This window comes from Hyla sarda, chromosome 4 (genome assembly GCF_029499605.1).
Source record: "Hyla sarda isolate aHylSar1 chromosome 4, aHylSar1.hap1, whole genome shotgun sequence".
NCBI classification, from domain to species: domain Eukaryota; kingdom Metazoa; phylum Chordata; class Amphibia; order Anura; family Hylidae; genus Hyla; species Hyla sarda.
In genome coordinates, this window is record NC_079192.1 from 68,238,389 (window position 1) to 68,252,746 (window position 14,358).

At 44.3% G+C, this 14,358-nt stretch overlaps 1 protein-coding gene across 1 annotated transcript in view; it reads right to left on the reverse strand.

The window, feature by feature from the left end:
• CNNM3 (cyclin and CBS domain divalent metal cation transport mediator 3) overlaps nt 1-14,358 on the reverse strand; it is a 28,774-nt gene that overhangs the window by 585 nt on the left and 13,831 nt on the right. Inside the window, exons 4-7 of the mRNA XM_056571342.1 lie at nt 12,885-13,054; nt 12,712-12,808; nt 12,503-12,603; nt 12,260-12,401 (exon numbers count right to left, since the gene is read on the reverse strand). Coding sequence (XP_056427317.1) covers nt 12,260-12,401; nt 12,503-12,603; nt 12,712-12,808; nt 12,885-13,054 — 510 coding nt within the window. The remainder of the gene's footprint in view (nt 1-12,259; nt 12,402-12,502; nt 12,604-12,711; nt 12,809-12,884; nt 13,055-14,358) is intronic.

Below are 14,358 nucleotides of genomic sequence, written 5' to 3' on the forward strand. Positions count from 1 at the left end.
AGCCATCAGGATACACTTTCAGCTGCAATTGTAGACTTACAGTGCCTTGCAAAAGTATTCACCCCCCTGGACTTTTTTCATATTTTGGTGCCTCACAGCCTGGAATTAACATGGATTGTTTGAGGATTTAGATCATTTAATTTACAGAACATACCCACAACTTTGAAGAGGATGTTTTTTTTAATTTTTTTTTAATTTTTTTTATTAATTTATTTATTTATTGGGAAGTAAACAACAAATAGGACAAAATAACAGAAAATAAATGTGCATAATTATTCACCCCCCCTAAAGTCAATACTTTATAGAGCCACCTTTTGCGTCAATTACAGCTCCAAGTCACTTTGGATAAGTCTCTATGAGAGTGCCACATCTTACCACTGGGATATTTTGCCCATTTCTCCTTGCAAAACTGCTCCAACTCCTTCAAGTCTGCTGTTGTGCCATGTTTTTTCCATTTGGTTATGATAGATTTGATGTTGCTCCTGGGGATCATCAAAGAATTGGATATTTTCTTTTTTTTTTATAACCTAATCCTGACTTGTACTTAACAACATTGTCCCTTACTTGTTTGGGGAGTTCCTTGGTCTTCATGGCAGTGTTTGGTTACTGATGCCTCTTGCTTAAAGGGGTACTCCCTCAGAAAACTTTATTTTATTTTTTTTAAATCGACTGGTGCCAGAAAGTTAAACAGATTTGTAAATCACTTCTATAAAAAAAAAATTGTAATCCTTCCAGTACTTTTTAGGGGCTGTATACTAAAGAGAAATAAACAAAAATGCATTTCCTCTGATGTCATGACCACAGTGCTCTCTGGTGACCTCTTGCTGTCCATAGCAGGAAAAAATCCCCATAGCAAACATATGCTGCTCTGGACAGTTCCTAAAATGGACAGCAGAGAGCACTGTGGTCATGACATCAGAGGAAATGCATTTTTTGGGGGGATTTCTCTTTAGTATACATTTCTCTTTAGTAGAAAAAAAAAAAAGTTTCCACGGGAGTTCCCCTTTAAGTGTTGCAGCCTCTGGGGCCTTTCAAAAAAAAGGTGTGTACATGTAATGACAGATCATGTGACACTTAGATTGCACACAGGTGGACATAGTGTCACTAATTATGTGAATTCTGAAGGTAATTGGTTGTACCAGAGCTTTTTATGTGCTCCCTAACAAAGGGGGTGAATACATACGCACATGACAATTTTCTGTTTTCTATTTCTAAACAATGTTTTATTTATATTTTTCTCATTTCACTTCACCAACTTAGACTATTGTGTTCTGATCAATCACCTACAATTCAGATTAACAAAACATTGAACTTAAAAGGGTACTCTGCTGTTCAGCGTTTGGAACAAACTGTTCTGAACGCTAGAGCTGGCAGCTCGTGACGTCATAGCCCCGCCCCCCTGATGACGTCACACCCCACCCCCTCAATGCAAGTCTTCTAGCTTCAGGTAAAGAGTGTGGGATGGTACATGGAGCTCAGACTATTATGAGATGACTTATTTTCAAATTATCTTGATTTCTTTTTGGAAGATAATAGTAATACTTGAAATTAGAGATGAGCGAACTTACAGTAAATTCGATTCGTCACGAACTTCTCGGCTCGGCAGTTGCTGACTTTTCCTGCATAAATTAGTTCAGCTTTCCGGTGCTCCGGTGGGCTGGAAAAGGTGGATACAGTCCTAGGAGACTCTTTCCTAGGACTGTATCCACCTTTTCCAGCCCACCGGAAAGCTGAACTAATTTATGCAGGAAAAGTCAGCAACCGCCGAGCCGTGAAGTTCGTGACGAATCGAATTTACTGTAAGTTCGCTCATCTCTACTTGAAATCTCAACACCGATACAGGAGGAATACTATCGCTCAGTGAATATGGCACATTCATCATAAATTCTCTACCAAGGTAATTCACACTCATCTGGTCTCAGGGCAGTCATCTGCTGGCACACAGAGCCGGTCACACTGCATCTTCTGGCAGGTAAGAGGAAAGAAGAGCAGACGGCACTCACCCTGCGTGTTGAAGCTTTATTGTGGTAGATAAAGCGGAACCATCTTCAGCAGGCAGATGCAGCTGCGCCCCTGTTCCCCTTGTATCTGCCTGCTGAATATGGTTCCGCTTTATCTGCCACAATAAAGCTTCAACACGCAGGGTGAGTGCCGTCTGCTCTTCTTTCCTCTTACCTGCCATTTATGTGTCTGCACGGACTCGTGAATATGGATCGCACACCCAGCTAGTCCTTTCCCAGGTTGCACGCACGTTCCTAGTTTGCTGTTGCCGGTCTTTACCCCCCCCCCCCCCCTATTACTTACACTGCATCTTCTGTTACTAGCCACACAGCTCCTCTATCCTTCTCAGCCTGATCATTCTTCTTATTCAGGAAATAGCGTAACCCACCTGACAAACAGATCTTTATCCATGGTCGATGCTGCTGCAAACTTCAGTAATAATATTACAACAATCAATGTGTCAGAGAGATGATCAATGCAGCAGAGAGCAGCAGCAGCAATACCTTGAAGACCCAGCGTGACCCAGAGAAGCATAGAGAGAGATGTACAGTGGGTTCTTAACACCATCTGTCTTTGTGTAAGCACAATATGGTTGCTGCAGCATTATAAGTAATAGCTAGAAGTGAAGTGATACTTTGGAATATAAAAATACTATATTGTTTTTTTTCCCCAACCAGGGTGCCTCCAGCTGTTGCAAAACTACAACTCCCAGCATGCCCAGACAGCCGAAGGCTGTCTGGGCATGCTGGGAGTTGTAGTTTTGCAACAGCTGGAGGGACCCTGGTTGGAAAACATTGCCATACATAGTAGAGATCGACAGATATCGATAATCTGTGACCTTTCAGGCCGATAACTTATACCGGAATATCGATATAAGTTATCGGCTATTTCCACCCCACCCGTCCCTGCAGAAGCCGCTGCAGATCAATGATTTAAATCAATGAACTGCAGCGGCTTTCACGGGGCCAGAGACTGCCACCCGCTACTCTCCCCTGCCTGTCCTGGGGTCCTCCCTAGTCCAACCACCACCACAGCTGCCCCATTGTCTCCCCCATCCCCGGTTCTATAATTACCTGTTCCCGGGGTCCACGCTACTTCTGGCGGCGTCCTGCGCTGTCACTGTGCGCACTGACGGTGACGTTGCATTGAGGACGTCATCGCGCCGCACAGGATGCCGCAGGAGCCAGAAGTAGTGCGAACCCCGGGAACAGGTGATTATAAAACCGGGGAGGCAATGGGGCAGTGGTGGCGGCGGTGCTCTCTGGCCGGGGCGTTATCGGCAAGATAATTGCCGATACCGATAATGTCCAAAATTGTGAATATCGGCCAAACCGATAATTGGTCGATCCCTAATACATAGTAACATTGTAGAAGAATACTACAGTCATCCAAAGGATCAGCAATAGAGATGAGCGAACTTACAGTAAATCTGATTCGTCACGAACTTCTTGGCTCGGCAGTTGATGACTTATCCTGCGTAAATTAGTTCAGCTTTCAGGTGCTCCCGTGGGCTGGAAAAGGTGGATACAGTCCTAGGAAAGAGTCTCCTAGGACTGTATCCACCTTTTCCAGCCCTCCGGAGCACCTGAAGGCTGAACTCATTTATGCAGGAAAAGTCATCAACTGCCGAGCCGAGAAGTTCGTGATGAATCGAATTTACTGTAAGTTCGCTCATCTCTAATCAGCACCCTAGGGCTGAACGATCATTTTGATTACTTCTGGGGCACCAAAGAAAACTTCCCTTTTGTATTCGCAGATCTGTGAGGACAGGTCCCCGCAGGAGTTTGGGTGCTGGAATGGAGCATTATGTAGCACCCAATAATACTGTGCAGTTCTGTCTGTACGCTGCTTCTGGTTCTCAAGAGATGGGGGGTCTATTCTTAGTAGAGGTGCTCAAGGCAGGAGTGAAGAGAGACCTAACAGCATGAAATGGGGTTCTCTAAAGAGGATGACCTATTTAATGCAGTACTGGTGACTTTTTGTGAGATACTAGCTGTTTTATTCCTAACTGGGACACTAGATGGCGCTTCACTTTTCCTCTTATAAGAGACAGAGGGGATATGATAGAGACTTTTAAATACATAAAGGGAATCCACATGGTAAAGGAGGAGAACATATTTAAAAGAAGAAAAACTACCACAAGAGGACATAGTTTTATATTAGAGGGACAAAGGTTTCTGCAGTAATATCAGGAAGTATTACATTACTGAGAGAGTAGTGGATGCATGGAATAACCTTCCTGCAGAAGTGGTCGCTGCAAATACAGTGAAGACATGCATGGGATAAGCATAAGGCTATCCTTCATATAAGATAGAGATAGGTATAAGGCTATCCTTCATATATAATAGAGATAGGTATAAGGCCTTCATATAAGATAGAGATAGGTATAAGGCTATCCTTCATATAAGATAGAGATAGGTATAAGGCTATCCTTCATATAAGATAGAGATAGGTATAAGGCTATCCTTCATATAAGATAGAGATAGGCATAAGGCTATCCTTCATATAAGATAGAAATAGGTATAACGCTATCCTTCATATAAGATAGGGATAGGCATAAGGCTATCCTTCATATAAGATAGAGATAGGTATAAGGCTATCCTTCATATAAGATAGGGATAGGTATAAGGCTATCCTTCATATAAGATAGAGATAGGTATAAGGTTATCCTTCTTCATATAAGATAGAGATAGGCATAAGGCTATCCTTCAAATAAGATAGAGATAGGTATAAGGCTATCCTTCATATAAGATAGAGATAGGTATAAGGCTATCCTTCATATAAGATAGAGATAGGTATAAGGTTATCCTTCATATAAGATAGAGATAGGTATAAGGCTATCCTTCATATAAGATAGAGATAGGTATAAGGCTATCCTTCATATAAGATAGGGATAGGTATAAGGCTATCCTTCATATAAGATAGAGAGAGGTATAAGGATATCCTTCATATAAGATCGAGATAGGTATAAGGCTATCCTTCATATAAGATAGAGATAGGTATAAGGCTATCCTTCATATAAGATAGGGATAAGGCTATCCTTCATATAAGATAGAGATAGGTATAAGGCCTTCATATAAGATAGAGATAGGTATAAGGCTATCCTTCATATAAGATAGAGATAGGTATAAGGCTATCCTTCATATAAGATAGAGATAGGTATAAGGCTATCCATCATATAAGATAGGTATAAGGCTATCCTTCATATAAGATAGAGATAGGTATAAGGCTATCCTTCATATAAGATAGAGATAGGTATAAGGCTATCCTTCATATAAGATAGAGATAGATATAAGGCTATCCTTCATATGAGATAGGTATAAGGCTATCCTTCATATAAGATAGAGATAAGCATAAGGCTATCCTTCATATAAGATAGAGATAGGGATAAGGCTATCCTTCATATAAGATAGGGATAGGTATAAGGCTATCCTTCATATAAGATAGAGATAGATATAAGGCCATCCTTCATATAAGATAGAGATAGGCATAAGGTTATCCTTCATATAAGATAGGGATAGGTATAAGGCTATCCTTCATATAAGATAGAGATAGGTATAAGGTTATCCTTCATATAAGATAGAGATAGGTATAAGGCTATCCTTCATATAAGATAGAGATAGGTATAAGGCTATCCTTCATATAAGATAGAGATAGATGTAAGGCTATCCTTCATATGAGATAGGTATAAGGCTATCCTTCATATAAGATAGAGATAAGCATAAGGTTATCCTTCATATAAGATAGGGATAGGTATAAGGCTATCCTTCATATAAGATAGAGATAGGTATAAGGCTATCCTCCATATAAGATAGGGATAGGTATAAGGCTATCCTTCATATAAGATAGAGATAGGTATAAGGCTATCCTTCATATAAGATAGGGATAGGTATAAGGCTATCCTTCATATAAGATAGGGCCAGGGACTATTGATAGTATTCAGATTATTGGGCAGACTAGATGGGCCAAATGGTTCTTATCTGCCGACACATTCTATGTATAGAGTTGCTTCTATTATTCAAAGGTAAAGCCATAAATCCTTATTCCCTTGATGATATTCAGCAGGTCTGGTGCACAGGCAGCGCTCCTGAAGCATGCTGACTTCACAGCGTGCTCCATCCTCAAGCCTGCATGAAGCCGGACGGCGTGAGGAAGCAGTCGTGACGTCAGCGTGCTCCTGGAGCGCCGTCCATGCACAAAAACATGCTGAATATCATCAACCGAATAAAGAGGATAACTAAAAATGGGGCCACAAACCGGCCTGTGGTGTGATTTTTTTTTTTTTATCAGTGTCACCCACCCTACAAGCCTGTGTTTCCCAAGCAGGGTGCCTCTAGCTGTTGCAAAACTACAACTCCCAGCATGCCGCTGTCCGGGCATGCTGGGAGTTGTAGTTTTCCAACAGCTGGAGGCACCCTGCTTGGGAAACACTGCTACAAGCCTTAACCAACCAGTTAGTACAGTTGACACTCATGACAGATTTCATTGAATACTCTCAACCTATCAAACTTAATAGGTCCACTGGGAGGACTTGAGTTATGTAGCCCATTGGCCTCCTATCTATTAGGAGGGATTATCCAGGAATAGAAAAACGGAGCTTATTTCTTCTAAAAACAGCAAATGCCTGGTTTCAGGTTGTGTGTGGTAGTGTAAGCCTGTTAGGCTGTGGTCGCCATGATTAAGGACTATATAGTCCGAAACGCGTCGGCGTTTCTGCTATGATTTTATTCCCCCTCTTTTTTTGTTCACTCACTTTTTAATGGCTAGAATTAAAATTTTGGATTTTTATCCGTTTTCCTTGGGAGCTGGACCCTGTTCTTCTCTATTCCAAGTCTTCACTCCAAGCATGCGGTTGGATGTTGTCTGTGCTTCCTATCCACACTTGAAGTCCTCCTCCTCTCAAGAACTTATATGGTGGTGAGCTGGTTTTTCTCTTTCATAGACTCCTGTTAGGCTGTATTTGTGGGAGTATTTAATGCCCCCCCTGCATACAGGTCAGGGCGTGTCGGGCGTTTGGAGACACCAGTCGGTTGTGCAGATTCGAGTTGGGAGGGCGTTTCGAAGTTCCCGCCTGTTTCAAGCTCTGGTGCGGCTCTATTGGAGCTTCGTTGTCCGGAGTGTTGTAAGAGTGGTATGGTTACTTACGGGGGGCAGCGTGCTGGCCATCTCTGGGTCGGCGTTGCTGCTTCGGCTCTCGTTGTACTGACGTCCCGGAAGTAGGTGGAGGCAGCATGGGCCGGGCTGCGGCGGTGTCTGTTGTGGATATCCGCTGGGCTTATGGGATCGGGCCGGGTTCGCTCTGGGTCATGTAACCATCAGCGGGAGTCGCTCGGGCTGGTTGTAATACGCTGGGGGGGCTCTAATACAGCTATAGCTGGCGTGCTCAGGCCGGTGTTAGATTGTCTGTCATTTGCAAGGGTGATGCACATATTTGTGTCTGGTCTCTGGCTTCACATTGTGTGAGTATTGGTGCCACTCATTTGATTTCACTCTGTACCATTGCCCTACTTCTGTTTAGTAGGTATATTACAATGGGGACATGCGCTCATACTGCATTTATACTGCTTGTCCGCTCATAGCATTTATTTCATGCTGCTCATAGGGGGAGATTTATCAAAACCTGTCCAGAGGAAAGTTGCCCATAGCAACCAATCAGATTGCTTCTTTCATTTTTAACCAGGCCTCTGCAAAATGAAAGAAGCGATCTGATTGGTTGCTATGGGCAATGGAAACCCTTTGCACAGGTTTTGATAAATCTCCCCCAGTGCATTTATACTGCATATACACTCATTGCATAGGTCTTAAAGGGGTACTCCACCCCTAGACATCTTATCCCCTATCCAAAGGATTGGGGATAAGATGTCTGATCGCGGGGGTCACGCCGCTGGGGACCCCCGCAATATAGCATGCGGCACCCAACTGTATCTGCTACCGGCAGTGCTGTAGGTTCTGGCTCCCGACCACGGGAACGGAAGATCGTGACGTCACGACCCCGTCCCCATGTGACGTCATGCCTCGCCCCCTCAATGCAAGTCTATGGGAGGGGGCGTGAAAGCTGTCACGCCCCCTCCCATAGACTTGCATTGAGGGGGTGGAGAGTGACGTCACACTGGGAAGGAGCGGAACATCACAATGCTCCGTCCCCGTGATAGACAGTAATCAGACCTGGAGCGAACACGCTCTGGGGACTGATTTTAACGGGGTGCAGCATGGAAGATCACGGGGGTCCACAGTGGCGGGACCCCCGCGATCAGGCATCTTATCCCCTATCCTTTGGATAGGGGATAAGATGTCTAAAGCGCCGGAGTACCCCTTTAACTAACTAAGGTCTGGTGTTCGGATGAGGTACGTGATAAATAGTTTCTTGATTACTGCCAGTTTTTTGGGCCCTCTATAGGCCGAGCCCACGGATGAATATTATTGTCATTGCTATTAAGTTATTGCCATTACTATGTATTGTTGTTTATTAGTCTCAGGCAGCCTATTCACGTTTGGAGCCCTGACCACAATTACAACTTTGTTCCATTCTAATTAATGGAACGGAGTTACAACACCACACACAACTTGAGGACTGGTGTGGTGCTGATTTTTGGACAGCAACTCTGGTTCTCTAATCCTGGATAACCTTTACACATTTCATTTACTTCTCAAAGTATTTATGAAATTTTAGACACAGGAATGGCAGAAATGGCATACACTAGTGCTGTTTGGTATGGAATAGGGCACAGCAAATGGCAATGGTGAAAAGGGAATCTATCATAGTATTTTTCCATCTATTCTGATCACGTGTGTTTGTCATCATTCCTGAATTATCAGGCGCTGCAGTAACCCGGTGTTGAGGCTTACGGCAGTTCATTGTGTATCTAAGCTGTGGCTCTGCCGAACAGACACCGATGGCCTGTTCTGTGGATAGGCTATCTGTTAAAGGCCTGGAAAACCCCTTTAATATTCTGGATAAAACTACATGAGCTGTAGAGTTAGAGGTGTGTGGAATAAGCCAATAAAACAGCAGGATACAGAAACCAGTAAGATCTGGTGTATCGCTGTTGGCTTTGCCATAAGTACCCAACTCTACTGGATCATAAAGTGGTACTTCGCCCCTAGATATCTTATCCCCTATCCAAAAGGATAAGGGATAAAATGTCTAATCTGATCTCGGCTGCGGCACCCCAGACATCCAGTGCTTCGCTCCATGCCGGATGACTGGGGATGCGGGGCGGAGGCTCGTGACGCCACGGCCATGTCCTTTCAATGTAAGTCTACGGGAGGGGCCTGAGGGCCATCACGCCCCCCTGCCATAGACTTGCATTAAGGGGGCGTGGCCATGACGTTACAAGCCTCCTGCGCTGCACCCAACGCTCTAAACGAACGCCGGGTGCAGCAGGGAGATGGTGGAGGTCCTCAGCAGCGGGACCACCGTGATCAGACATCCTCTCCCCTATCCTTTGGATAGGAGATAAGATGTCTAAGGGCGTAGGTCCCCTTTAAGGACAGATATTTTGGAATAGCTAAGTATATTCCTGTAGAAACCTGAATACAAAGGAAAAATGATAACATGATGATAGATTCCCCTTTAACTCATTAAGCGTGCAGGTGTGATGTTGCAGCAAGCAGAGGAAGATGATTGATGGACCGATCAGTAACAGCACCAACATCATGCACGGTGTATATTATATATAGTTACCTCTGCGTATACCAGCATGAACAGCTATTAGCTGACACTCTCAATTGTGCCCATAACTGCAGTGTTCAAAAGAAGTGCTGGAACAAATAGGGTTACAAAGAGATGAACAAACAAGACTGGGGGATGGTATACTGTACGTCATGTGAGCGCCCCTCAGTCACGGAGCACCCACAATCTACAGAGTAATGTGTAGGATCCTTAGTACGGACATGGTTTACATGGATCATTTTCCAGATTGTGATGATGATTTAACCCTTTTTGCCCTATAATCAATGGTTTTCTTTTCCTGCAGTGTATAAATGGGTTCTCTTGCATTTTACAGTTTTCTCTCGTGGATTTTTAGTTCTGTAAAATCTCCTGTTTTGCTAAATTTCTGTTTAAAGTGAACTTGTCATTACATTCATTCTCCCTGTTGGCTTATGCCTGGGAAACTAAACTTAATAGACAGACCCAAACAAAGGGACATGTATCAAAGGAATACTCTCACCTTTTTAACTCCTGTGCTGCTGCCAGTATAAAGGCGCTCCAAGCCGTCCGATGCTTCTGGGTTTGGGAAGGTGACAGAACGTTCTCGATCCCAGAGGCACCTGACGCAGAGCTCCCCTATACTGGTGGCATTGTGGGAGCGAAGCCTTCCTGGACAGATTAAAAGAAAATACTTTACGAGTGGATAACCCAACCCCTTTTAAGGATATTGAATATTGGGCCTTCTGGATACAGTGACTTTTTTCCCAATCACACTCTCGAATTATTACCAGGGCACTTTAGCTGATATTTAGGAATAAATGGACTGAATTTACCAAAACTCCAACAGGAACAGATCTTGTGGAGAAAATCTGCCAGACAGCCAGGTTTGATTTCAGCTTTTGTTAGTATAAAATAGCAGCTAGACATACAGACCATAATGAAGAAAATAAGAGGAATTCCTCCAACTTGAAGAATATCAGGGGAACCATACTGGAACTTAACAGTATGACTGAGCTGGAAGACGACTGAAGCCAGGACCTAAGGCAATCTATTAGGCCATCTGGTGACACGGCCTTCATTCTGAAAAACTTCTCATGTGCCAAGTTCACTTCTGACTGCACAAAATAAAGCTTAAAGGTGCGTTCCCACCTGGCGTATACGCAGTGTATTTGGCGCTGCGCAAAATTTGCGGCAGCAGGTTGTGGGCAGGCCCGTGTGCCGGTATGACTGTGACGCACGGCTCCGCCTCAAACTCGCTGCACATATAGGGCTTTCTGGCTGCAGCCCTATGTGTATAGTGAGCGAGGAACACACAGCGTATTTCCCGCTGCCTCAAATATACGCCAGGTGGGAACGCACCCTAAGGATATATTCACACAGACAGTATCCAGCACGTATTTTATGTGCAGGATTTGAAGCTGTGCTCAGTTATTTATTTTACATTAAACTCTGCAGCTTCAAATTCTGCACATTAAATATTCGCAGGATACCATATGTGTGAATACATCCTAAAATGGTCTGAATCGGGGTCCTCTATGATCCTGGCCATTAAAGCAGTATATTGGCTGTATAAAGCAAACACCTGTGCCCACACAAGAACTGTGCTGTAAAAGATCAGTGGTTTGTGGCACCTTTTATTCTCTGTACAGCAATGTTATATTTTGTTACGTTGAAAATCCGTAAACAACAAAGAAGTTTGGTGGTTTGTGGGACGTTCCACAGTACTATCAGAATGCTGGGTTAAAAGGGGTTGTTTTGGCATCTTCTGACATCACTGTAAAATGTCCAAGGATTTGTACTTTAGACTTGGACACGTAGGCTGCTATTCTACAGGTCCATAATATGGTGCCAACAGCCTGCTACTTACCTATACTATACTGTGGGTTGTTTCTAGCAGAAAAGGAATGCTACTCATTTCTCTATAAGACAATATAGGGCGGCACAAAGTGTGCCCAGGGGTCTGGAAAAAATAGACCCATATGCCTCTGTGTTCCTTGTGTTTTCATTTTTTAGGATATACTAGTGGTTTGACTAACAAAAGCACAGCAATTCTGCACTGTATGTAGCTTAACTGTACACCACACTCTCCTAAGCAGAACATTGACATAAGTGAACTTAAAGGAGTTCTCCGCTCTAAACATCTTATCCCCTATCCAAAAGATAGGGGATAAGATGTTAGATCGCTTGGGACCCCCACGATCTCTGGAACAGCTGAGCGGCGTCCGGAACACAGAAGCTTGCAGCTTCCGCATTCGTGACGTCACACCATGGCCCCTCCAATCATGTCTATGGGAGGGGGCGTGACTAGTCATCGGGCACAGAGCGAGTTCGAATGACAGGGGTGCAGCAGCGGAGATAGTGGGGGTCCCCAGTGATTTAACATCTTATCCCCTATCCTTTGGATAGGAGATAAGAGGTCTAGGGGCGGAGTACCCCTTTAACCCGGAAATCCCACACTAGTTATAATTCTACAACTAGAGGGAGCAGAGAATCCAGCAATGTAAACTTGTTTGCACTTTTAACTTACAAAACAATAAAACCTTTTATGACTGGTAACAAACTGATACTGAATACACATCCTTAATCTGCTTTTGGCATTTGCCTTACCTGTACCGGAGCCAACATTCCTGTCGTTCAGTAGCTGAGTTTGGCTGTTCGGAAAGATCTTCAGTTCTATGCTGTCTGGAGACTGGGCACTGGTGTGTGAATGTGAGGTGCGAAGGGCATTCAGATACTGCAGCCGTGAGACCTATGTAACACAGCGGGCAATAAATAATACATTCATTTACCATACTGGGAACAATGCTGCTCATTGGAACATATTGTTATGTGGGTGGGCAGTGTTTTCACCTTGATTATCTGAAGGTCAGATAAGGCTCTCACGGAATAGTCTGGACAATAAAAGCCGGAATCTGGGGACTCTTCTTGGCCATTGGTAGGCGATTGGTGACCTAAAAGAAATGTAACAATCATAATCCCTGTATATATGGTTCTAGATAGACTTAAAAGCTGTGCAAATAGTCCTCCAGTTCAGTATTACCAGGCAATGATGTTCTCACCTAGAAGGCAGTGGCTCAGTGCAGATACACCATAGTAGGTAAATGCCCCATTCTCAAACCTCAGACCTTCCTTCCCAATTTCCACCTGTACTCTGCCCTGAAGAATCAAGACGCAAAGTGAGATGATTGGCGCACAGAATGGACCTCCATATACCATGTGTCCCCTTACTTACCTGCAGAATGAGAATAAAGTAATCCACAGGCTGGCTTCGCAGGTACAGGTAGTGTTCAGGAGCTAAGCGGTCACTGTCATCAAACTTCACCTCCTGTGTGACCCCTGGGAGCTTCAATAGATGCAGGAGGACCTTTTCGGACACTCGGGAGGTGCTGAAGAGTTCCACTTCTATCAATGAGAACGACTGAGCTTAGATTTGTTCCTTTTACATTATGTGCTGTTCAAAACACTACGGTGACCCCCCGACCTATGATGGCCCCAACATATGATCATGTCAACATACGATCATAGTCTCTCAGAGACCATCGCATGTTGAAGGCAGCATCAGCATACGATGCTTTTGTATGTCGAGGCCATCGCATAAACGGCTATCCGGCAGCACAGACTGCTTCACCTGCCACCGGATAGCCGTTTACGGTGCCCCGTGTGGTCCGCTGACGATCACTTACCTGTCCTCGGGGCTCCGGCGCGTCCTCTTCGGGATCCCTTCATCGTCGGCGCTCTCCATCGTCGTCATCACGTCGCTGCGCACGCCGTCCCGTCATCCAATAGGAGCAGCGTGCGTAACGACGTAATGGCGGCGACGGAGAGCGAGGATGCTGGGGAAGCAGAGGCCTTGCCGGAGCGTCGGGGTCACCCCGGGGACGCGGCGACAACGATGGAAGGTGACATCCAGGGCAGCGGTGATGGTCCGGAGCGGCAGGGACAGGTGAGTACAACCTTTAATACCAGTGGTCTTCAACCTGCGGACCTCCAGATGTTGCAAAACTACAACTCCCAGCATGCCCGGACAGCCGTTGGCTGTCCGGGCATGCTGGGTGTTGTAGTTTTGCAACATCTGGAGGTCCGCAGGTTGTAGACCACTGTCCTATACTTTACATTGCATGGATCCCTCAACATACGATGGTTTCAACAAACGATGTTCCATTTGGAACGGATTACCATCGTATGTTGAGGGACCACTGTATTAGTTTGCTCTGCTAAGTAACATGCAACATATGCCACAAAGATTATGGAATGTAACTAATCCCTACACAGCGTTTCCAACCAGAATATCTGTGTCTAGAAGTGAAGATAATAATGAAAGGGATTTGTGCATACTCAAGCCCCATTCTCCAAGGGTTCAGAAAAGCCACAACATTTCCCCTGGCAGAACTGTATAGTGTCCTGTATAGCAGCCCCTTTCAACACTCACCAATAAAGAATCTCTCATAAGGATAACATTGCAATTTTAAGTAGAAATGCATTTATCTGCTCTGGCCACTTAAATACAAAAAAAGAAATACCAAATAGGAGTATGTTCACACACTGGATAATGATCTGACATGTATTCTGTCAAAATCCTGAAACTGACCCTTTCATTTCTGCTTCGGATGTGTAGTTTAGTTTGAATTACTGAGGATCTGTACAAGAGTTAAAGGGGTACTCCAGTGGAAAACTATTTTTTTTATCAACTGGTGCCAGAAAGTTAA